At 37.3% G+C, this 24473-nt stretch overlaps 2 protein-coding genes across 2 annotated transcripts; both read left to right on the top strand.

Moving 5' to 3' along the window:
• Positions 1–9657: 9657 nt before the first annotated feature.
• On the top strand, positions 9658–10644 carry LOC119533460 (olfactory receptor 11H6-like). Its single transcript, XM_037835495.1, has one exon. The coding sequence runs from the start codon at positions 9658–9660 to the stop codon at positions 10642–10644; it is 987 nt and encodes a 328-aa protein (XP_037691423.1).
• A 5967-nt stretch (positions 10645–16611) lies between these two features.
• On the top strand, positions 16612–17556 carry LOC119533459 (olfactory receptor 11H7-like). Its single transcript, XM_037835494.1, has one exon. It carries the CDS (start codon positions 16612–16614, stop codon positions 17554–17556), a length of 945 nt encoding a protein of 314 aa, XP_037691422.1.
• Positions 17557–24473: the final 6917 nt, after the last annotated feature.

The raw sequence follows: 24473 nt of genomic DNA, 5'->3' as shown, positions 1-24473 counted from the left end.
ACAGGACCCATCTATATGCTGTCTACAAGAAACTCACTTTAGACACAAGGAGAAACATAGACTGAAAGTGAAAGGTTGGAAAAAGATATTTCATGCAAACAACAACCAGAAAAAAGTGGGAGTAGCTATATTAATATCAGACAATTTAGACTTCAAAAGTGAAACAATTAAAAGAGACAAAGAAGGACACTATATATTAATAAAAGGGTCAATTCATCAAGAAAACATAACAGTCATAAATATTTATGCACCAAACCAGAATGCCCCAAAATTCATGAGGCAAACACTGCGATCACTGAAAGGAGAAATAGATACCTCTACAATAATAGTTGGAGACTTCAATACACCACTCTCATCAATGGATAGAACATCTAGACAGAGGGTCACTAAAGAAACAGAGATGTTGAATTGTATGATAAATGAACTAGACTTGACAGACATTTATAGAACACTACATCCAACAACAGCAGGATACACTTTTTTCTCAAGTACTCATGGAACATTCTCTAGGATAGACCACATGTTGGGTCACAAAGCAAGTCTCAACAAATTTAAAAATATTGATATTATACAAAACACTTTCTCAGACCACAATGGAATGAAGATGGAAATGAATAAAAGGCATAAGGTCATAAAATTCACAAACATATGGAGGCTAAACAACACCCTCTTAGAAAACCAGTGGGTAAAGGAAGAAATTACAAGAGAAATTAGTAATTACCTCGAGACAAATGACAATGAAAACACAACTTATCAAAACTTATGGGATGCAGCAAAGGCGGTGCTGAGAGGGAAATTTATTGCCCTAAATGCCTATATTAAAAGAGAAGAGAGAGCAAAAATTGAAGAGTTAACTGCTCAGCTGGAGGAATTAGAGAAAGAACAGCAAACTAACCCCAAAGCAAGCAGAAGGGAAGGAATAACAAAGATTAGAGCAGAAATAAATGCAATTGAGAACAGGAAAACAATAGAGAGAATCAACAAAACCAGAAGTTGGTTCTTTGAGAAAATCAATAAAATCGATGGACCACTGGCTAGGCTAACAAAAAAAAAAAAAAAAGAGAGAGCAGATGCAAATAAATGCAATCAGAAATGGGAAAGGAAATATAACTACAGACCCTGCAGAAATTAAGGAGATAATGAGAAGATACTATGAGCAACTATATGCTAATAAATTAGACAACTTAGATGAAATGGACAACTTCCTAGAAAAGCATAAACAACCAACATTAACTCAAGAAGAAATAGATGACCTCAACAAACCAATCACAAGTAAAGAGATTGAGACAGTCATCAAAAAGCTCCCAAAAAGGAAAAGCCCAGGACCAGATGGTTTCACATGTGAATTCTACCAAGCATTCAAGAACGAATTAGTACCAATCCTGCTCAATCTCTTCAAAAAAATTGAAGAAGAGGGAAAACTGCCTAACTCTTTCTATGAAGCCATCATCACCCTAATACCAAAACCAGACAAAGATACTACAAAAAAAGAAAATTATAGACCAATTTCTTTAATGAATATAGACACAAAAATCCTCAACAAAATACTCACAAATCGAATCCAGCAGCACATTAAAAGAATTATACACTGCGATCAGGTGGGATTTATTCCAGGTATGCAAGGCTGGTTCAATACAAGAAAATCAATTAATGTAATACACCACATCAATAAATCAAAGCAGAAGAACCACATGATCATCTCGATTGATGCAGAAAAGGCATTTGACAAAATTCAACATCCTTTCCTGATGAAAACACTTCAAAGGATAGGAATAGAAGGGAACTTTTTCAATATGATAAAGGCAATATATGAAAAACCCACAGCTAATATCACACTCAATGGGGAGAGACTGAAAGCTTTTCCTCTAAGATCAGGAACAAGACAGGGATGCTCACTATCACTATTGTTATTCAACATTGTGCTGGAAGTTCTAGCTAGAGCAATTAGGCAAGAAAAAGAAATAAAAGGCATCCAAATTGGAGAGGAAGAAGTAAAACTTTCACTATTTGCATATGACATGATTCTATATGTAGGAAATCCAGAAAAATCTACAGCAAAGCTACTAGAACTAGTCAATGAATAGAGCAAAGTAGCAGGCTACAAGATCAACATGCAAAAATCTGTAGTGTTCCTATACACAAGTAATGTGCAACAAGAGGAGGAAATCAAGAAAAAAATCCCATTTACAATAGCAACCAAAAGAATAAAGTATTTAGGAATAAACTTAAGCAAGGACACAAAAGACCTTTACATAGAAAACTATAAGAAACTGCTAAAAGAAATTGAACAAGACCTGAAAAAATGGAAGAACATACCATGTTCACGGATTGGAAGACTAAATATAGTTAAGATGGCAATTTTACCTAAACTGATCTACAGATTCAATGCAATACCAATTCAAATCCCAACAACTTAACTTTACAGAAATAGAAAAACCAATAACTAAATTTATTTGGAAGGGTAAGGTGCCCCGAATAGCCAAAAATATCTTGAGAAAGAGGAATGAAGTGGGAGGTCTCACACTACCTGACTTTGAAGCATATTACAAAGCTACAGTGCTCAAAACAGCATGGTACTGGCATAAGGACAAATATACTGATCAATGGAATCGAATTGAGTGCTCAGAAGTAGATCCTTACATCTATGGACAACTGATCTTTGATAAGGCAGTGAAGCCGAAGCAACTGGGAAAGAGCAGCCTGTTCAATAAATGGTGTTTGGAGAACTGGATATCCATTTCCAAAAGAATGAAAGAGGATGTCCATCTCACACCTTCTACGAAAATTAACTCAAAGTGGATCAAAGACCTAAACATTAGCACCAAGACCAAAAAACTCTTAGAAGAAAATGTAGAGCAATATCTTAAAGATCTTGTGAAAGGAAGTGGTTTCTTAGACCTCACACCCAAGGCACGAGCAACCAAAGAACAAATAGACAAATGGGATCTCCTCAAAATTAAATACTTTTGTACATCAAAGGATTTTGTCAGAAAAGTAAAAAGGCAACCTACAAAATGGGAGATGATATTTGGAAACCACGTATCAGATAAGGGTTTAATATCCCAAATATATAAAGGAATCCTGCATCTCAATAACAGAGAGGCAAACAATCCAATTAAAAAATGGGCAAAAGACATGAACAGACATTTTTCTGAAGAGGAAATAAAAATGGCTCAAAAGCATATGAAAAAATGCTCAACTTCACTGGCTAGTAAGGAAATGCAAATCAAAACCACAATGAGATATCATCTCACACCTACCAGAATGGCCATTATCCAAAAAACAGAAAATGACAAGTGCTGGAGAGGATGTGGAGAAAAAGGCACACTTATTCATAGTTGGTGGGAACGTAGAATGGTGCAACCACTCTGGAAGACAGTATGGAGGTTCCTCAGGAAGCTAAACATAGATTTGCCATATGACCCAGCTATTCCATTGCTGGGTATATACTCAGAGGAACTGAAACTTAAGACCCAAACAGACATTTGTAAACCAATGTTTATTGCAGCATTACTCACAATTGCCAAGAGATGGAAACAGCCCAAATATCCATCAAAGGACGAGTGGATAAACAAACTGGTATATACACATGATGGAATATTATGCAGCTCTAAGACAGAACAAAGACATGGATCATGTAATAATGTGGATGAACCTTGAGGACATTATGTTGAGTGAAGTTAGCCAGAAACAAAAGGACAGATTCTGTATGGTCTCACTAATATGAACAGACATTAATGAACAAACTTTGGGAGCTAAAAGCTGACAACACAGGCGACCAGGAGATAGAAAGAGTGCAGAGATCAGCCATTTGATGCTGAAGGACTACAGAATGTTTAGGATTGATTGCATAGATCCAGAAATAGATAGGATAATACTGTGTGATGGTAGCACGGTATTGTAAGTACACTGAACAAAGATGTCTCTGAGTAAAGCTGAAAGAGGTGGGATAAGAGAATGAGAGGTAAAGATAGATGATAAAGACTGGGACTGCATAACGTGGCAAAAACTGGAGTGGCCAATGACTGTTACTAAATATACAAATATAAAAATATTTTTGCATGTGGGAAAGCAAATGAATGTCAACCATGTAGAAATTTGAAAAAGGGATGGTATTCAGGAAAAAACGTAATCAAAGCAAACTGGAGTCTATGGTCAACAGTAACGTAATATACCTCCATTAAATGTAACAAAGGCAATATGCCAATGCTAAATGTATATGAGAGGGGGATATAGGGGAGTAATATGGGATTCTTGTAGTGGTGTTATTTGCTGTCCTTAGTAGTATATTGTATTGTATGACATGTTATTTTTCTTTTTATCATTTTTTCTTATTGCTAAAAAAAAAAAAAATTTCTTGTAGTAATCAGTATGTTCAAGTGCTGATTGTGGTGATAAATGTACAACTTTATGATGATACCATGAACAACTGATTGTACACTGTGGATAAATGTATGGTATGTGAATATAACTTTATAAAATTGTAGGAAAATATATATATAGGAGTAAAAGTGTTGGAGAAAACATGGTGAGAGGGATGATGCCTCACCAATATGGACTAACTACAATGTGTAAACTCAGAATTGAATCTTAGGACATAGCCTAACGTGGACACAATAATTGTAATAGTCCCTAGATTGTAAGCTCTTACAGCAGTTAACTCTATCCCTGAATTGTAAGGCCTATCTCTTAACTTTGAGATGCTGATCCCCTAGCGTATACCTGCTTGGTCTCTGGAACAATGCATATCTCTGAGACACCTGAAACTCAGAGCTAGAGCTCGGCAGATATGAATGTCAGTATTAGTGCATAGAGCAACTGTCAAAAAAAAAAAAAAAAGCTGAAAAAGAGCCCAGACTTCAATTAGTGATATGAATGAAGCAGGTCTGATTAAGACCAGGGCAAGCCAGGCCAAAGGATAAAGGTTGAAACTGATTGTGTTTTAAAACTTCAACTTTCATATGAGACCAAGGGAATAGATATCTATTTGGTACAGAATCTAAATTTTCTAAACAGTACAACTCTACAGTCGATTTGTTCAAACACCACAATTGCATGGAACTTTGAATAGGAAGTGAGATACGGTAGGTTAGTATAGGTTGGAGTGAAATAGTAACACATCCTAGAGTAATTTAGGCAGATAATAAAAATTATATTTACAGCCTCCCCCTCCCCAGCCCCGAGGATCTGGGGGAAGGTGGGGAAGTGTTGGACATCCTCACCTGGACTGGTGTTGATGTTGTCACAAACATTGGGACTGGCGGTTTGATGTGCTGAGCCCTCAAGCATGGGACTTGCCCTTATGAAGCTCATTACCACAAAGGAGAGTCTAAAGTTGTATGTAATGGTGCCTAAGAATCTCCCCCTGAGTACCTCTTTGTTGCTCAGATGTGGCCCTCTCTAACTGAGCCATCTCGACAGGTGAACTCGCTGCCCTCCCCTCTACGTGGGACCCGACTCCCAGGGGTGTAAATCTCCCTGGCAACGCAGAGTATGACTCCCGGGGATGAATGTGGACCCGGCATCGTGGGACTGAGAGTATCTTCTTGACCAAAAGGGGGATGCAAAATGAGACGAAATAGGTTCAGTGGCTGAGAGATTCCAAATGGAGTCGAGAGGTCACTCTGGTGGACATTCTTATGCACTATATAGATAACACCTCTTAGGCTTTAATGTATTGGAATAGCTAGAAGTAAATACCTGAAACTACCAAACTCCAACCCGGCAGTCTGGACTCCTGAAGAGAATTATATAATAATGTAGATTACAAGGGGTGACAGTGTGATTGTGAAGACCTTGTGGATCACACCCCCTTTATCTAGTATATGGATGAGTGGAGGAATGGGGATAAAAATTAAAGGACAAACGGGGTGGGATGGGGGATGATTTGGATGTTCTTTTTTCACTTTTATTTTTTATTCTTTTTCTGGTTCTTTCTGATGTAAGGAAAATGTTCAGAGATAGATTGTGGTGATGAACGCATAACTATGTTATCATACTTTGGACAGTGGACTGTATATCATGGATGATTGTATGGTGTGTGAATGTATTTCAATAAAACTGAATTTAATAAAAAAAATCAAATAAGCTATGTATAGACACAGAGGTGCTGGGTTTTTTGTTTTGTTTTGTTTTTTGTTTATTTTTTTTTAATTTAAGTGCTTATTGGATAGGCACCAAGAATGAAGCAAATCTATTTTGGAGAGAACGCGCGCATGCGTGCACACACACACACACACACACACGTACACATTCTCTCTTTCCCTCTCTCTCTCTTTTACCCTACCCCAATCCCCACCATTAGATAAGTTCCTTAGAGAAATGATAGCTTTATGAAGAAAAAAGTTTCCAAACCACTGAGGGAACTATACACAAATACAAATAGGATTAGATGTATGCACAGGATGCATGCACGGAGAACAAGGTGTCTCCCAAGGAGGACACTGGGGAACTATGGATCCTATTCAAGAGCGGCTTGTAAACTCTTGATAATCACAGACAAGGAAAATGCATTTCATTTGATTCAGAGTAATAAGGACTCTACACTTTACGGAAGCAAGCCTCTTGAGCCACAAGTAATGCTCTCTGTCCATGACTCAGTTTTTAGATTGTGTAAATGAGAATAGTTTTGTAGCTGGAGTTTCTCTCACATCTTCCTCTTGGAGCCAGAAATGCCACCAGGTTTGTAAGGAGGGTCTGCGTGCTTCAGTGTGATAACTACTCCTGTGCACCTGCTGCTCTGATCAGAGCACACCGGCTTTTCTGTGACTCTGTTCATTCTTTGTCCTTTTTTCCTTTATAGGAAAAAGGTGTCAGGCTCTGCAGTTCTCTTCTCCCAACACACTTCTGAGGAGGGTTCAGGGTGATATATTCACATTTAGGGGCCACTCTTCTCTCACAGATTTCTCACAATACAGCTCAATTAGGTAAAATGATGCTCTTATGTCTTGGATATATTTGGGGGCCACTACATGTCCTTCAATTAAATTGTTCCCTGAGTCTTGTAGCACTTATGCTTTAATGTTGGTGCAATGAAGTTTTAATTAGCACAATATACCTCACCAAGGGCAATTAAGGCAAGCTCGTCTTATTTTTTTAGAGTGTTGGCCAGTGACAAGTAGCAAGTGGAAACTGAGCTTGAAGTAGGCCAACAGGATTTCCTATCATTTGGATTTATCTATGGATTAACCATAAATAAACACATAAATATTTAAGGATCTAAAAGAACCCCTGCCCTTATTAATTTAAAAAGTTAATATTCTTCCCTGAGCAAGAGCTTAAATTCCAAGTGGTTGGGGTTATCAAGGAAGATCTCCTCCCTTATCAGTTCATACAGAAAATTTCCCAGGCTATTTGCTTCTCCCCTTCTTTCCAACTGCTCAGTCATACTATCTATCATTTGAGGTGAATAGAAAACTGAATGAGGTGAATTTAAATTCACCATTTCAGCTACTAATAGATGTGTTTTGGAGGTGGTAGCAGTAAAAACGCGTGCTGTGAGGTTTCAGATGATCTGTGAAGTTCACCTATCCACCTGTAGATAATTGAGATTTCACTGAACCAAAAATCATGTCAAGTTCTTGGATATCACGAAGTCAGGTGACCAGGTAGGAATTAAGACTCATAATAGGATCTAGTTCCAGCTCAAGGACCATGAATTAGTATTATACTTCCATTCTTGGTGCCAAGAAGTGACTGGTGCAGAGGGTAAGTTCACTCATGTCTCATGTCTCTGTCTACTGTCATGAAAAGACCAAAAGGTCCATTTTATGTTAACCTCACTGTATATATGTATCTGTTACTCCTAACTGGAATAAATATTGCTTTTATCAGGCTCACAGCATACAGTTGGGCCTGCTATGTGAAGCACACAGCTTCCTGAGGCCCCATTCACATAGACTCATGACTGTCCAGATGCGAGTGGCAGCCCTGATTGACTTAATAACCACAGGTTCTGAAAGGTGAGGAATTTTTTTTTTCATGTTCACCTTGTACCCCACAAATTAGCACACTACTAGGAATATAATAGAGTGAATAAGCATTTTTAAATGCTTGAACAAATGAATAAATGAATAATGTAATACTATTTAAATTCAACATTCAATTTTTTATTACAAGCCCAATAACTATATTTTCCCAACCAAAAATGACAGCATGTGGTCTGGCAAATATAAATATACTTATGGGAACTGTATTTGAAATTATAACTATCCTAGAAATTTTGATGAATGTGGTCATCATAATTTTAGTTCATTCAACCAAATTTCTTGAGCAAAATTTACAATTCCATAAAAATCATGTTTTTTTAGAGAAACATTTTTCATCATTCTAAAAATCTTGTTAATGCAAATATCCAAGTAAGTTTGACAATAAAACATTTATCCTTCTGGTTTGCTCCAGAATTGATCAAGTACTGAGAATCAGACCCTTATACTCTGCAGATTGTATAAATATCATAAGAATGGAACTTTGTGAATATCTTAACTATGACATTAATAAATAATATGGTCAATTATCTTACTTTTAAAGTCAATATGTTACTAAATTTAAAACTTTCATGATGCTTTGTCCAGTCAGATATACTGAGTTTTAACTAGGAAACATTAAGATATAAAAATTATACTTGACCCAGCAGTTTCAGGACAATTGTAAACAAAATATCCAGGTTTATAGTCCTGTCTCAACTCTTGATTCAGTCAATATCACAAAGCTTTTTCTGGTCTCTCTGCACATCCAAAGGGAATCTGACTACTCATTATTCAATTTAGGTAGGGACAAATTAGAGTGCTTAGGGCTTACTTCTTAGCAAAAATGTAGGCACATGATTTCATATTCTAGAGAAATTGAATGAGATGCAATACTAAATATATATTCTAGAGAAAAGAAATGATTTATAAGGGACATAACAGCTGTCTTCAGTTTTTTAAACCTCTCCCCTCCACTGTAGAAGAGGAATTGGACTTATTTTATGTAGCTGCAAAGAGGAGTTCCAGGACCAATGGGTAGAAATAATAAGGGAGACAGATTTTACTTAATAAGGAAGTGCTTTGAAAGAACCAGGGCTCCTCAAGAGGGAAATGCACTGCAGTGTTCAGAAAATCTAGATGCCAGCTGAGAGATGTGATCAGCAGGAAACTAGACAGATGTTTTACAAAACATTTTACATAAACCTATAGAGATCTGCAGCATCTCCTCAGAAGCAGCAAAGGCCAAGAGTGCTCAAATCTCCTACCAGCTCCATTCTCATCTGTTTTTTTCTGGGCTTCTACCTATGAAATTCTAAGAAGCCAATGTAACAGCTAGTTTTGTTTCAGATTTATATTGACTTTAGAATCAAAGCAAACGAATGTGTCCAAAGTTTATACTGGTATGTAGGCTATCCAAGAAGCCTGCGATTCTACCATTCTACCCTCTACTAAAAAGAAACATTGCTGAGACTTGATTTAAGGTTGTGGAACATTTGAAATGAAGTGATGTTTGTCCCAAACCAATCTTCAAATTGGCCAGTGTATCAAGGAGTTGCTGGCTTTGCATATTTAAGTAAATTCCTTAAATCTCTCTTCCTACAGGTTAAGGGGTCATTAGGAGGACCAATGAGAAAATGTATGTGAAAATGCTTAGTCTATTTTCAAAGGAATTTGTCAGCAAATCCTACAAATGTTTTTTATTATTCATTCCTTGGTCACTTTTGTTCCTCAAATAGCTTTGGGAACCCAGAACAGAACAATGCATGTTGTGACTGAGTTTGTCCTCCTGGGCTTCCCTGGTCAAAGAAAGAAGCAGATCTTCTCATTAATCCTGATGGTCTATCTCCTGACCCTGCTGGGGAACGGAGCTATTGTCTGTGCAGTAAAATGGGACAAGCGTCTCCATAAGCCCATGCACATCCTCTTGGGAAACTTTGCCTTCCTAGAGATCTGGTATGCTTCCTCTTCTGTTCCAAACATGCTGGTCAACATCCTCTCTGAGACCAAGACCATCTCCTTCTCTGCCTGCTTCACTCAGTTCTACTTCTTCTTCTCTCTGGGTACAACTGAGAGTTTCTTCTTATCAGTAATGGCCTATGACCGGTACTTAGCCATCTGCAGCCCACTTCACTACCCCTCCATCATGAATGGAAAGTTCTGTGTGATCCTGGTCTGTGTTTGCTGGGTGACTGGATTTCTCTGCTATCCAGTTCCTATTGTCCTTATCTCCCAACTGCCCTTCTGTGGACCCAACATTATTGACCATATCGTGTGTGACCCAGGCCCATTGTTTGCACTGGCCTGCATCCATGCTCCTTCCACTGAGCTTCTCTGTTACACCTTCAACTCCATGATTATCTTTGGGCCCTTTGTATTCATCTTGGGATCTTATACTATGGTTCTCAGAGCTGTGCTTCATATTCCCTCTCATGCTGGTCGAACTAAAGCTTTCTCCACATGTGGGTCTCACCTAATGGTGGTGTCACTTTTCTATGGAACCCTTATGGTGATGCATGTGAGCCCATCATCAGGGAACCCAGCAGGGATGCAGAAGATCATCACTTTGATATACTCAGCCATGACTCCTCTCTTAAATCCCCTTATCTACAGTCTTCGAAACAAGGACATGAAAGATGCCCTAAAGAAAGTTTTAGGATTAAGAATTAGGCAAAACTGAGACATCTTTATAAGAAACCTGATTTTGTAACTTCTGGTCTTAGTTATTTATAATAACAATAGAGAATGTCTTCTGTAAGTTGTATTCTGGTTCATGCTTAAGCAGAGGGAGATAATTATCTTTCACCATTCCTTAACAGTTCATGTTCAATTCATTGATTATAAATGCTCAAAAAATTATTTTAAATATGCATGGCCTCACTGAGTAATTATATGGTCAGGATAGATAGATAGATAGATAGATAGATAGATAGATAGATAGATATCCTTTTCTTGATGCATCTTTACTAGTTTTAATTTTGGTTGGTGGAAGGTATCAACTGCATGTGTACCTAAAGCCTCAAGAGAAAGTGAAATCTTCTAAATTCAGAAAATAAGTGTTCGTTAAAATAATGGGTCAAGGTGCCTCAAAAGAAACTAGAAATGGATAGCTTTCATTATCAGAGGCTGTCTTTCACCCCCAAAATTGAGTATGCTTTATGCCTCTATAACTTAGAAATGACCCACAAACTCTTCTTTCTGACAGTCACTAGACTGCTCCACTCAGTTTTCTATCCTGCTCATCCACTGCATACACCCTGTACTTCATGATAATCAGTCTTATTTTATCTGAAACATATTTACTCACAACTGAGTGCCTTTAGTGCTAACTCTGACCATGAGCACTTGCCCTTGCCCATCTACTGAAACAAATCTTAATCAAACTTCAACCCCTTCTCTGAGATGATACCTGATGTCTTCCTGAACTCCCCTTTCCCTGAAACCTCATAGAAATTTGTCTTTATATGTACTTATATTCTATTTTGTAGGGATGCGTGGATGTTCTTTTATGAGCAAGACTAAAACTTAAATATCTTTTGCCTCCTGCACAAGGCCAAATTCAGGGCAATGTACACAAGACACAAACCAAGTATCTATAAAATAAAACAATGAATAGCAAGGATACAGCCCCTAATTAACATCAAGACTAGCCAAATGTATATCTGAATTCCTCAATTTCTTTTCTAGTCCTGAAAGTTATTTGGGAAGAATATAGTCCTATAAATGAACATTAATTTATTCTTCACACACACTTAATTGGATCCTGACTGCAATGGAAACTTTTTACATGAACATGGTCCCTCCAAGAGAATATGCCATACTAGAATTTGTCTGTGGAAAAGGGGGAATCTAAGGTAGATATGTCGAGGAAGAATATTCAACTGAAAAGAATAAAATAAAATCTAGCACTCAGTTCTACTAGATTCAATCTTTTATTGATTCCTAACTGTTTATACAAATATACCTTGGTTTATAAACTGTACAAGTATACAACCTATATCTTCTATCTTTATAATAACCTCTCAAGTGCTTGGCTCATACTGCTTCTTCAAAAGGAGCTTAAGTGTTAATGTGATACACGTAGCAGAATTCTACTGCACTGCTGGATTAACATGATAGGTGAAGCAGAGTCGTGCTTCTGGTGGGGTGTCAATCCATTCCTTAGAGGCTTAAGGTACTTGTGAATTGCAGACAAATATGAAAATTCACTTTGAGTACACTAGCCTCAGACCAACTTCTCATATGCCATGTATCTTGGGGATACTATATAAGTTGTAACAATTTCTAATTAATATAATGTCATAAAATGTTCTTAAGCTTTTCTAATTCCTGAGTGCTACCTGTTCTGATTCTTGTAGGTTGTTGCTGACTTAATGCTACATATAAGCGGAAATCACCCCTTTCTTCCCAGACATACAACAATTGAAGTCTGCCTGTTTAATGATATTCCACTTCCCCAGCACAGAAACAAATGTGGAATTAATTTTGGTAAAGAGGCTTTTAAGCTACACACCTGACATTGAAAGCCAGCTGGAACTGGAAGAAAACCCACCAGCCTGCAACCACCTATTCATTCTTTAAAAGAAAAGAGTCCCCTTCCCCTACAATTCTTGATACCTTTGCACTGTTGGTTATCTCCTAGTTGTGTCAACAGATATATTGAGCTCCATTCTCTCCAAATCAACTAGGACAGCCCAATATCACCGGGAATATAGAATAACAATGCCCTAGACCTAGTTTATTCATACATAGCAGTTTCTATTTCATCCACAGAGTAACATTTACCTCTCAGAAAATTGTAGGGCAAAGCCCCAGTGAGAAAAACAGTCAGAGAAAATTATGCCATGAACAAATTCTCAGTTTGTGCCCAAGCCCCATGCGAAACAGGAAGGTCATCAGCTGAGAGGCCAATCTGTAAAATGAGGGCACATGCTTTTAGTTTTGGGCCATAGTGGGAATAAATTTAAGTGTATCAGCAGGATGGACCTGCTGGGTGCTGGGTGATGAAATGCTCTAGCATTTCTAGCACAGTGTTTCTCAAACCTTTCCACCAAAGCATATTCAGCACGTTCATTTGGAGGCAGTATTTCTTTGAAATTAAAAGTTATGTGTTAAATATTATCACAAATTGTACTTTCTACCCCACAGTATATACATATTTGACATGACATAATTAACTTCCCTAAGTAAAACTGATGCTTCAGGAAGACATTTAACTGGGTGCTTTGTCTATCCCATGGCACCAAACCACATACTGTGTTTGAAAAGAACAAGCTTAAAAAGGCCATGCGGTCTTCTCAGAGCTAATGTAGCACATTATTTTTTAAAATCCTTAGGGGTTATTTTGTCAAAAAGTCAATGAACCCCCCCAGGAAGAAGTAAGAAAGTCCCTAGGGGAAATGTGGAAAGTTATACGATCATGTGAAGAGAGACCTAATAATTCTCAGCAGTGGCTAAAATGAGACATTAGGACTAGACTATAATAGTCTGGGAAAGAGGCCACCAGAATCTCAGGGCACAAAGGAAGTGAAACAAGCCACGCACAGAGCTCTCACACAGGGCTTCCAATTAGAGCCAGTGAAGCCAGCGACAATCTTCATGACCTTCCTCAGAACTCTCTCCAGGCTGACCTGAGAAAGCTTCACAGTGTGTAGGAGACACCTTGTCCAATAGGCACTGCCGCCATTATACATCACAGGTGGGCTAATTCACCTGTACATTTGTTCACTCGATATGCTCAAGATCTCAAGTATCAAAGAATATTGATTTCCCTTTCAGCTCAAGAGCAACAACCAAAAAAAAAAAAAAAAAAAAAGATCCCTCAGTGTGTTTAGATCACCAGGGATCCTACACTTTCAAAAATGAATAAACTAGACGGTGCCAAAATCATTTGTTCATGGATCTTCCCCTTCTCAGTCACTGAGTGAGTGAGGAATTCTCTGACGTGTAGAGTTTTGAGCAAAAGAGTATGGAGCCAGCTCTCTCCACTCAGACTGTAAGCAAGAGAAAATTGGGAATTTTTTTTTTTCAACTCCTCACTTTGGCTCCCCCTCTTTGTTCATTTCACTACTCAACTGTGCCTTCAGGACAGATGACAGGAAAAAAAAATTAAGAAAGGGTAAAATCAAATCAGTCTGCATGAAATCTAAGATCTCAGATCAAGTTTAGTGGTGAACTTTATTGGAAATTGCTTCCTACAATTACATTTGAAATTATCTGTGAAAATCATTTACCATGCTATCCCTGGAGCTGAATAGTTGATTTTCTGCAAGGTTTTCTTTTTTGCATGTTTTGTTTTGTTTTGTTTTGTTTTTTAATGTCAATCAGAGAAGTCTATAATTCAAATTCGTGGAGCTTGGTCTTCTGCATTTTGATTTTGGGTCAAAGTCTGTGAATCCAAGCTCAGAGTCATTGTTGCTGCCTACTCTTTAGTTCCAGGGGTAAGTGGTTGCTCTGTTCCATGCTTTCCGATCTTGTTAAAAAGAGGAGTTCCTTGCTTGGAAAGATGGAGACTATGCACACTTCCCACTGTGGGAACTATTTTTTCATGATTTCTCAACACAATGACCATCAATGCAGGTGATTTTAGTTCTTCATGATCATCTTAGTTTAAAAAAAAAATTAAAAACAGTGAATCCAATCTTTCAATTTCCTTCTTTTCTTTGTTTCCTGTCTACTAGTCTGCAATCTGCTTTGACATAAACAGCGCAGTAGAAAGATTCTATTTGCTTCTAGATGAATAGACTCATGCTTCACTTTATACATTACTAATTTGGTGAGCTGTAATAGCAACCTCATTTTACACATATTTATCTTATTTAATATAAACTTTCCAAAAAACAGGTTATATTCAATTTGTATTCAGTGCATACTGTTATTTATTTACCCTCCCTGTCCAATACAATAACTATTAAATTAAATCTTCTCCCTAAATACATCACTTCCATAACAAAGTATTTTTAGGCAAATTTTCCTCATATCAATCAAAATAGTTAAAATGGTCTTGTTACAAATTTTCTGGAGATTCCAATTTGTTAAAGCTATCATTTTGCTCTTTTCTTTGAGTTATATATGATTCCTGAAAAGATACCTTCTTTGGTGATGGTATTCTAAAGGGGAAAATGGCAAATTTTGGAATGTGGGTGAGTAATGGCTTTTTTGAAACAATGTCATTGATTCTCTTGTATTCTGTTATTTTGATCATTTGGAGACTATATTTTAAGTGGACTAAAGCAAAATTTTCCAAATAATGAGTTTTAAGGGAAATTTGTGGCAGCGGCAGTAAGAAGAGCTTTAAAATAGAATCTCTTGGTGATTATAATTTCTTCTCCAATATACCACACAAGTTATATTCACCTTTAATGATTCATCTTTTGAAATGCATAGGAAGGATGATAAATTAGCATGCGACATTAATAACCAGACTTTAGAGACTGAATAACAGTAACTTTTTTCGTTGCCAAAAACAAAGGAATAAATGCCAAATTGTAAATGAGTTGGAGTACAATTTAAATGTCTTTAAAGGAAAATTGAAAACAAAATATATAAGAATTTTAATATCTGAATATCCTTGACGATTTTCTTCCGATATCACAAAAAAAAAAAAGGTAGAAAATAAATCCTCCTAATGTAAACAGCTTTGAGAAAGAAAGAATCTGAAATAATGTGAAAGCACAAACTGTTCAAACCTGTAAAAAGCCTCCAATTCAAGTCTGTTTGAAAATGATGGCATATGTGTCTCACACTTTGAGATAAATAGCACTGGCTATTTGCTATATGTGAACAGCCTTCACTGAAAAATTACATAAAAGATAAATAATTTTTTACTCTATTTCAAAATGTCTTTATATCAAAAAAAGACGAAATTACATGAACAAGTTAGGGTGGTCACTGCCTAGACATCCCTGAAGATTGGAAAAGTGATTAAACTAGTGGAAGAGATAGCAACAGACAAGGTGGAATTTAACATAGGATTATGAATACTGAGTCTCTGTATAATTTTCTTCTTCTTCTTGCTGGGGTATTAGAATAGCTAGAAGAAAAGAACTGAAACAGTGGAATGGTAACCCATAGCATCCTTTGAAATTTGTTCTATAGCTACTTGTTAAATTGTAATTTGAAAGTTATCACCTTTTTTATGTGTCATATTTCACAATAAGGAAATAACTGAAACTATGGTACTGTAACTCATAACATTTTTGGAAATCTCCTATATAACTACTTGTTAAATCATACTTTGAAAGATATTACCTTTTTTGCATATGTATTTCACAATAAAGAAATAACTGAGACTGTGGAACGGTAACCCATAACATTCTTTGCAATTTGCGCTCTGCTTCTTAAATTTCACTTGGAAAGTTATCACTTCTATGTATATATGTTATATTCTGTATTACTAAAAAAAGATGAAATATAACTAATTTTGTCCACTGCCACAGAAAACTCAAATAGCCTAGAACTATGATTACAAAGAATTGGGGCCAAAGGACTCATTCAGAATAGAGTGAGATTTGTACAACCCTTGTTTTAGAATATCCAAAGCATTTGCCTTCATGAATCAGTCTCTGTCCCAAGAAAAGCTTCAGGATACCTCAACAGCAAAGTAAATTGCCATTATCTATCTCTCTTCTCTCCACAGTCTCGGGCCATGAATAAGTCAGGGATATCTACTGTGACACAGTTTGTCTTGTTGGGCTTTCCTGGTCCCTGGAAAATACAGGTCAGCCTTTTCTCAATGATTTTGTTGGTGTACATCTTGACTTTGACTGGGAATATGGCCATCATTTGTGCAGTGAGGTGGGACCACCGACTCCATACTCCAATGTACATGCTCCTGGCCAATTTCTCCTTCCTAGAGATCTGGTATGTGACCTGCACTGTCCCCACCATGCTGGTCAATTTTCTTTCTGAAGCCAAGACCATCTCCTTCTCTGGCTGCTTCACTCAATTCTACTTCTTCTTTTCCCTGGGTACAACAGAATGCTTCTTCCTCTGTGTCATGGCTTATGATCTGTACCTTGCCATCTGTTGCCCACTGCACTATCCCTCCATCATGACTGGGTGGCTCTGTGGAATTCTGGTGTCTCTTTGTTGGCTCACTGGTTTCCTTGGACATTCTGTTCCCATTTTCTTCATTTCCCAACTATCCTTCTGTGGTCCCAACATCATTGATCATTTCATGTGTGATGTGGATCCACTGATGGCCCTGTCCTGTGCCTCATCCCCCATCGCAGAGGATGTATTCCAGTGTGTGAGGTCTCTTATCATCATTCTCACCATTTTGTATATCCTTGGATCCTATGCCCTGGTGCTAAGAGTGGTTCTTCAGGTTCCTTCATCAGCTGGTCGGAGAAACACGTTCTCTACCTGTGGATCCCACTTGGTTGTGGTGTCTCTGTTCTATGGAACCATCATGGTGATGTATGTGAGTCCCACATCTGGCAATTCAGTTGCTCTGCAGAAAATCATCACACTGATATACTCTGTAGTGACACCAGTCTTAAACCCTCTCGTCTATAGCCTACGCAACCAAGACATGAAATATGCGCTCCATCATGTCCTTTGTGGAATGAGAGTTATTCAGTGCTCATGAATAGGCTCTCCGTAAACCAATTACTTTCTTTTTTCCATAAGTGGTAAAATAATCCCTTCTTCCAATCAAAACTGACTTGACTTTATTCATAATCATCAGAGTTCTTTTGTGCAAAGCAAAACATCATGCATCTGATCACATTTTGACTCCCTTATAGTTTCAAAGATGTGTTTCCATGGGAAAAAAGATAGGCCCCCAACAAATGGTAAAAACAACTCTTAAAGTTCTTTACATTTACTCCCAGGAAGTTTTTTTTTCCTTTTTCAAGTGAATCTCTGTCCACACAACCTTGGAAAGAGACATGAATCAAATTGGTTGTTTGCTTACATGATTTTCTGTCATTTCTTGAATAAGATATAATTATATGCCTAGATTTCTGACAGAAACCCCACACATCAATGTTGGACATACAATGGAAGCCAGTTTCATAACTCTTAGCTCATCATCCTCAGCAGCAATTTACAAGGGGAAGCTAGAAGTTTGATAGAGACCATTAGTGAGAATTTCTCTGATTAGAGTTGTTAGTGTGAGATTCTCCTAAACAAAGTGAGGAGTACATCAGGAGAACCACTCAGGGGGCTTGTCCTTGTCCCCTGAAGAAAGAAACATGCAAAGGCTGAGCAGGAGCTGGCTTTGAGAGCAGAGCTGGGGGAGATGGGCTAGAGTGGGAAAAAATACTGAATTCCCATTAATAATTAAGAAAATATAGAATACCCACATTTGGCCTAGTTAGCACCCATTAAAAGTAACCAACTTAAGCCATCTTAAAAGGGACTCCACCCAAAAGTACTAATTGGATAAATAAGGCAGCCCCAAAAGAAAGCCTTTGTGGAGTGGGTCACCAGAATCCAGGAATAAGGAGGAAGTCATCAATAACCAGCCAGTGAAGCCTTGCGCACATCAGTGAACTGCAGTTGGTAGAGCCCTCCCTGACAAAAAACCTTTCTGTGAGAGATAAATCAACAAGCAAATTTTTGCCACACCAGGAATGCAACAACATCTGATTACTTCTATACCAGTCAAGAGCCTTCCTGCCCTTATTCAACTCAGACATCACTTCCCCCTGAAAGTCTCCCTAATATACCAGGTTGGACTAGGTGCCCCTCCTTGATGCATCTAGAAAACACCAGATCCATGTTCCCATCATTGTACTTACAGGCTCTTTGAGGTGGGTCTATTAAGTATCCATGTCTCTTCTACCAAACTATGAGCCCTTTGAGGACAGAAACAGGTTTCTTATTTTATTATCTCCAGCAACTAGCCTGAGTCTGATGCATACTAAGAACAGGGCGAAAGACCATTTAGTAGAACTGGATGAATGAGCTAGTTCCTGAATTAACCCTCACTAGAATTTTAGCCAGAAAACCATTAAGTGATTGTTTAGGTTTTTTAAGAAACAACTGTTTTTTAACCTACATTTTGATATGTATTTTATTACAAAAGTAATACGTGCTTTTTATAAAATTGAAAACAATAAAGAAAAGTATAAAGGTAAAAATTCCCACCCTCCCTCCCTGCAATCTCACTTCCCACAAGTAAAAAGTTTTGAAGCAGTCTAAATTTCTACACATGTACGAGCATGCAAATGCATACACATATAATGGTTTTACTTTTGTTAAATTGATTATGTTATACAGATTATTCTGTAGCTTTTTTAATTCTCTTAAAATTTTGTGGACATCTTTATAGTCCAATACAAATACATATACCTCATTCTTTTTCACAGTTGAATAATGTCCTATTGTACGACTGTACCATAACTTATATAACTATTCTTCTATTGCTATACACACATTGTTTTAAAGTGTTTGCTTCTCATAGGTATTCAAGATTTTTTCTTTAAATTCTAGGAAGGGTCTTGTTAAGGTAACAACAAATACATCACAAACCCTTTAGTAAATTATGAAATGTCCTATATATACATAAAAGTCTATGTAATGTATATGTAAGTTTAAAGAACATAAAATTTTTAAATTCCTGCATCCTTCTTTACTCAAGAAGAAAAACGTGGAATATTGTCAGCACTTTAGAAGCTCTCTGTGAGTCTATTCCCAACTAATCCCCCTCCCCATGCCCCAGAGGGGTAACTTATGTGTTAATCATTCCCTTGCTTTTGTTCAAATTTACCACCTAAGTATGTATCTCTTTTTAAAAATTATATGTGTACATGTATATTTAAAAGCTGAGAAGCAAGGGCATATCTAACTACATGAGAATAAAATAAAATGAATATTATCACTATTAGATAAAAGTTCCCAAGAGAAGACAGCAAAACAAAGTCTCTGAGGCATGATCTACTTCAGCTTCCCTGGACATTTACTGAGACCTCCATTCCAGAGAAGTCATTGGTCAGAGACCTGGGAAACACAGGGGAGGCCACATTCAGGTCATATCATAGGGCTGCAGTATGGGGCAGACATTGAACATCCAGGAGGAATACGATCAGAGAAAAACACTGCTGTGTATAGACTGATTTTAGACCCCTCATGACCTACCTCCAGCTCTCAGCTATAGATGAAGGCAGAACACACTGGTGGGGTTCAATGTGTGTCCTCAGCTGATGACAACAAGGTTTGCACAGGGGTGTAGGAACTTTATTAGTCCATTGTCCAGGGAAGCCATGTACAGATAGGAATCTGGGATATGATCACTTGAGCACTCTGGTCTCAGTTTAAAGGATGGTCTGATGACAGCTGGTATCTTGGAAATGACAGCCCTGAATCCATCTGTCTCTTCAGTCTTTCTGCTCCAATTTTGACTAGTTGCCATCCATTTCTAATGCAGAAATAGCATCGAGGGTCTCCTTTCATTGCTTTCCTGAAAATTCTCTTTGCCTCTTTCCTATTTTGAATTTTCTGTTTTCTGCATTCCATGGTGTCTTATTTGTGGTTTATAACCTCATTTTAGTGAGACACATTTTCCAGAAGTTTCTTGAGAATGGGTACATGGGAGGTAAATTTGTCAAGACCTTGAATGACTGAAAATGTCTTTATTCTACCATCACAATTGATTGATAGCTTGAGCTGCTTATAGAATTCAAGATTGGAAACCACTTTCCATCAGAATTTTAAATCCATTCTTCCATTGTCTTTTTGCTTCCATTATCACTCTTCACTATTCCAAAGCCATACTAATTCCTAATCCTTTGTATGTGGCCAACTTTTTGTCTTAAAAGAGTGAAGAATGATCCCTTTCAATTATTAATTCCTCTATCCATCCAAGAATTTCAGCTAGGAATTAGAACCAATTAAACTAATTCAAAAGCCAATACCATCAGAATAATTTTTCTCCTGGAAATAACTACTATATTCAACTCCAATATAAAATTATTTCAGATTCAAAGGGTAGAGGGTGGATCTTTGAGCCTCATCTCTACTGCCTGCCTAAGATTTACTCTATAAACATTTTTTTCCATTTTTTAATTGTGTACTATAACATATGACTCTATTAACTTTTACAGTTAATTGATACCAGCCACCTGACTCTAATAACCTTAGCTACTTACTGTATCAGCCCATCCTCTGACCTGTGTGTGGCATCTTTCTACTCGTAGTGTGGCCTGTGAGCCAGTAGCTACAGCATCTCTGGGAAACTAGTTATAAATCCAGAATCACAGGTAATGGTCCAAGCTACCATATCAGAATCTGTAGTTTTAGCAAGATTTACCAGATGATTCATATGTACATTATAGTTTGAGAGGCACTGGTCTCTTGAGGAAATGTAAAAAAATACTGATGCCTTGGCCTAACCCAGAGATTCTGATTTAATTTGTCTAGTATAAACTTTGAAAAATCAGGAGTTTTAAACACTCTCCATTGACTAAATTAGTCAAATAAATGGTTTCTGCATATAGACAATCTTGGAATTCCTTCCACATCAATTAATTTTTCATTATCATGTCACTCAAGGCAGTTTCTGCCTAGTAAAATAACTTGGCTATTTCAGTGGAAGAGTCCAGAAAAATTTAGTGGAATTAATTATAAAATGATCAACAGAATATAGTTTCCTACTTCTCCATGTTGTAACACTTCATTTAAGCTAGAGAGGAAAGATTTGTTCACAAACATGGCTCAGATCAGTGTTCATTTATGCCACTGATCCCCATAGAAGATGATTCCTTAATGAAGTGCAATCTCTTTGCAATAGAAAGCCTCCTGAAATTTACCTGGTATTTCCCTCAGCTTCTCTGCTTCCTTAACTCTATCATACCCTAGGAGATAATCCACTAAAATCTGGGTGAGCCCCAGGGGTTGGAAAAAGGATGCACTCCAGGGGGAATTTGGGAGAGCTGCTGAAACCACTTGGAGAGCAACATGGGGTTCTACAGTAATCCCTGAGAGGAAACATAGATTTAAAACTGCTTTGCATGGTAAAGCATCTCAGCAAACTCCTAGAAAACAAGCCTTTGGAGTCCCAGAAATGAAGGAGTGGCAACAAACCACATATACTGCCCTCACCTGAGGTCTTCTTCAGCAGAAGCCAGTGAGGAGAAGATGCTTGATGCTGAGCTCATCTTCAACTCCACCGTGCCCATCCCTCTCTCCAAGCTGTGCCAGGAAGGCCATTGTGTGTAAGAGAAAAGGACTGATTGTCTATATTACAAGCACTGCTGTGATATACTTCAGAGTGCCGTTTCCTATATGAATCTGATTAGTCACTTTTCCTAAAAAGGAGGAAAACAGACTCAGGGGAGGATGTGTAGTACAGTGTAAAATTTCCATGTGCATACAGGACCCATGTTTATTGGGTGACCTTAGAAAAGTCATGTCCTCTCTCTGAGCCTAATCTGTAGAACAGATAGTTAGAATAGATCATCTGTACCATTTCTTCCAACTCTATGATTTTATGATTATTGGGGATCATCTTTCCAGAAACCAGCTGGCTTTCTAGAAGTAAAAAGGTGGTATAGTCCTTGTCTCAGGCTACCTGAATGTACCACAGTATGTCAAGTAGGGGCATTTGGAAGGAGACTATTTAACTAAGCTGCCACTCATGGGGCAAGTGCATTGATAGGTTCATTGGACGGTTGGTTGGTTTCTAGTCATGGAAAGGAGTATATGAAAGAGCTCACCCCCCGGTTTTCTAGCTCACTATAGTGATTTATAAATCACAAAACATGAAAAACAATATGTATATGGAATGAAATGCTGAATATCCCATTCTAATAATCTATTCCCAGAAAACAATTTTGAAGGCTTTGAAGTGTGGGTGTTATGTGTAACTCTGTGGAGTCAGTTTATCCATCAAGGTCAAAACTCTTATAATCTATTACTTGGGCGCTTCCTTTCAGATCCCCACCAGGGATGATTCCATTACTTATCTGCACTCTCACCAAAGGCCACAGAAAAATAATATTGTTAATAGATTTCCTACAGAGTACAGTGGTAGAAAAGATGAAGTGAGGTTTTAAGTTGTTAGCGTATAATCAAGTGTCCTGAACTATTATTCACATTAAGCAGGCATTGCTCATTTCTTAGAACAAAGGACAGGAAGCACAGATCTCATGATTCTGTTCCTGGTTTAAATCTATGGGTCTGGACTTGTTTCCTGACCTGAAGCAAAAGTAATGTATTTGTGCTTCATAAATAACAATAGAATCATCTATTAAGCATCTTATTCAGGGAAGATAGGCAACAAATGTCTTTTGAATTCATTATTGATTAGAAAACTAGACACTCAAATGTTCCTTTTCTATGCTTTTATATAACAGCCTCCAACAGGGGATTGTGATAGTGGAGTCCAGATCCTCATTCCCAAGATCATACATAATACTCCCTTCAAATTCTCTCTTCTTACTTACTTTTCAAACTTCTTTCTGTCCCATTCCTGACAAAGTTAGGACTGGTGACCTCCAAAGCACAAGGCAAGAGCTCCGATCTCAATATTAAAACTATCATAAATACTCTTAATTCAGTGCATTTTGAATATTAATTAATTACATTACTCTGCTGTTTAAATGCATTGTATTTGTGCATTTTATTTATTCAATTCTTAAAAATATAAATTTGTTGCTACTCAAAATACCATAATGTACAAATATTTGAAAATTTCCTCACTTCCCTTTCAGAGAACAAAATTAATTTTACCAGCTAAAACTACTACACCGTTTGTTCTCAGATCCCTTTAGGTACTTCCTTTGTTTATTTTTATCACCCAAAAAGACTCACTAAATAAACTAAAACTTTGTATTTAAAATATCATTTTCTTTATTTCATCTAGGTAGGATCTGAATATGAAAAGTAGGATAGTTTCTTTTTGTACATTATGTGAAAAGACATGAAAATACATGCAAATAGAGACATTAGAAAAAATAATATCCTCTTTTGTCTTATTTTAGAGCAAAAATGTTTGATATGCTGGGTTTTCCAGATGTCACTCAACTGGCTGGAATGAGACTTAAAAAGAAAATCTTTAAAGGAAAATTTAAGAAAAGCCCTGTGTATTGGGTATAGTGACATCTGTGACAATTAATTCAGCTGGTTAGATTATTCTGAAAGGGCAGGTCTTGGTGTGAGTTTTATCTCCATGCATCAGCCAACTAATTCTGTTCTGTTGCCAAAGGCTTATTAACCTAACTCACACCAGCTGTCCTCTATCTAGGTGGGCTAGAATTTGTGCATTAAGACCCATAATCAATACTGGGGGATAAAATCAGAAGCAGAAAAAGTCTTCTTAAGCATCAAAGGGAAAAAAATAAATTCTTCTGGTTGTACCATTCTTGTGAAAAATTCTAGCTGCATTGGGTTCTGCCAAAATAATACTGAGATTTAGAGCCACAATCAATTCAGAATAAGGTGATATTTGTTCCAAAGTGATCTCCAAACAATCTCATGTATTTTCCTGTATAGGTCAAGTTTCCTTCTCAATAAAGTCCTTGACATAAGTAAGAAGGAAAACAGATTGTCACGTTCATATCT

The sequence above is a fragment of the Choloepus didactylus genome, chromosome 4 (assembly GCF_015220235.1).
Source record: "Choloepus didactylus isolate mChoDid1 chromosome 4, mChoDid1.pri, whole genome shotgun sequence".
Lineage (NCBI taxonomy): Eukaryota > Metazoa > Chordata > Mammalia > Pilosa > Megalonychidae > Choloepus > Choloepus didactylus.
Note: the sequence above shows the minus strand (reverse complement) of the source record. Positions and strands in the feature narration are given on the sequence as shown.

Bases quoted from the DNA above. Each gene is read 5' to 3' on its own strand.
- LOC119533460 (XM_037835495.1), top strand. From the start codon at position 9,658: ATGTTTTTTATTATTCATTCCTTGGTCACTTTTGTTCCTCAAATAGCT.
- LOC119533459 (XM_037835494.1), top strand. From the start codon at position 16,612: ATGAATAAGTCAGGGATATCTACTGTGACACAGTTTGTCTTGTTGGGC.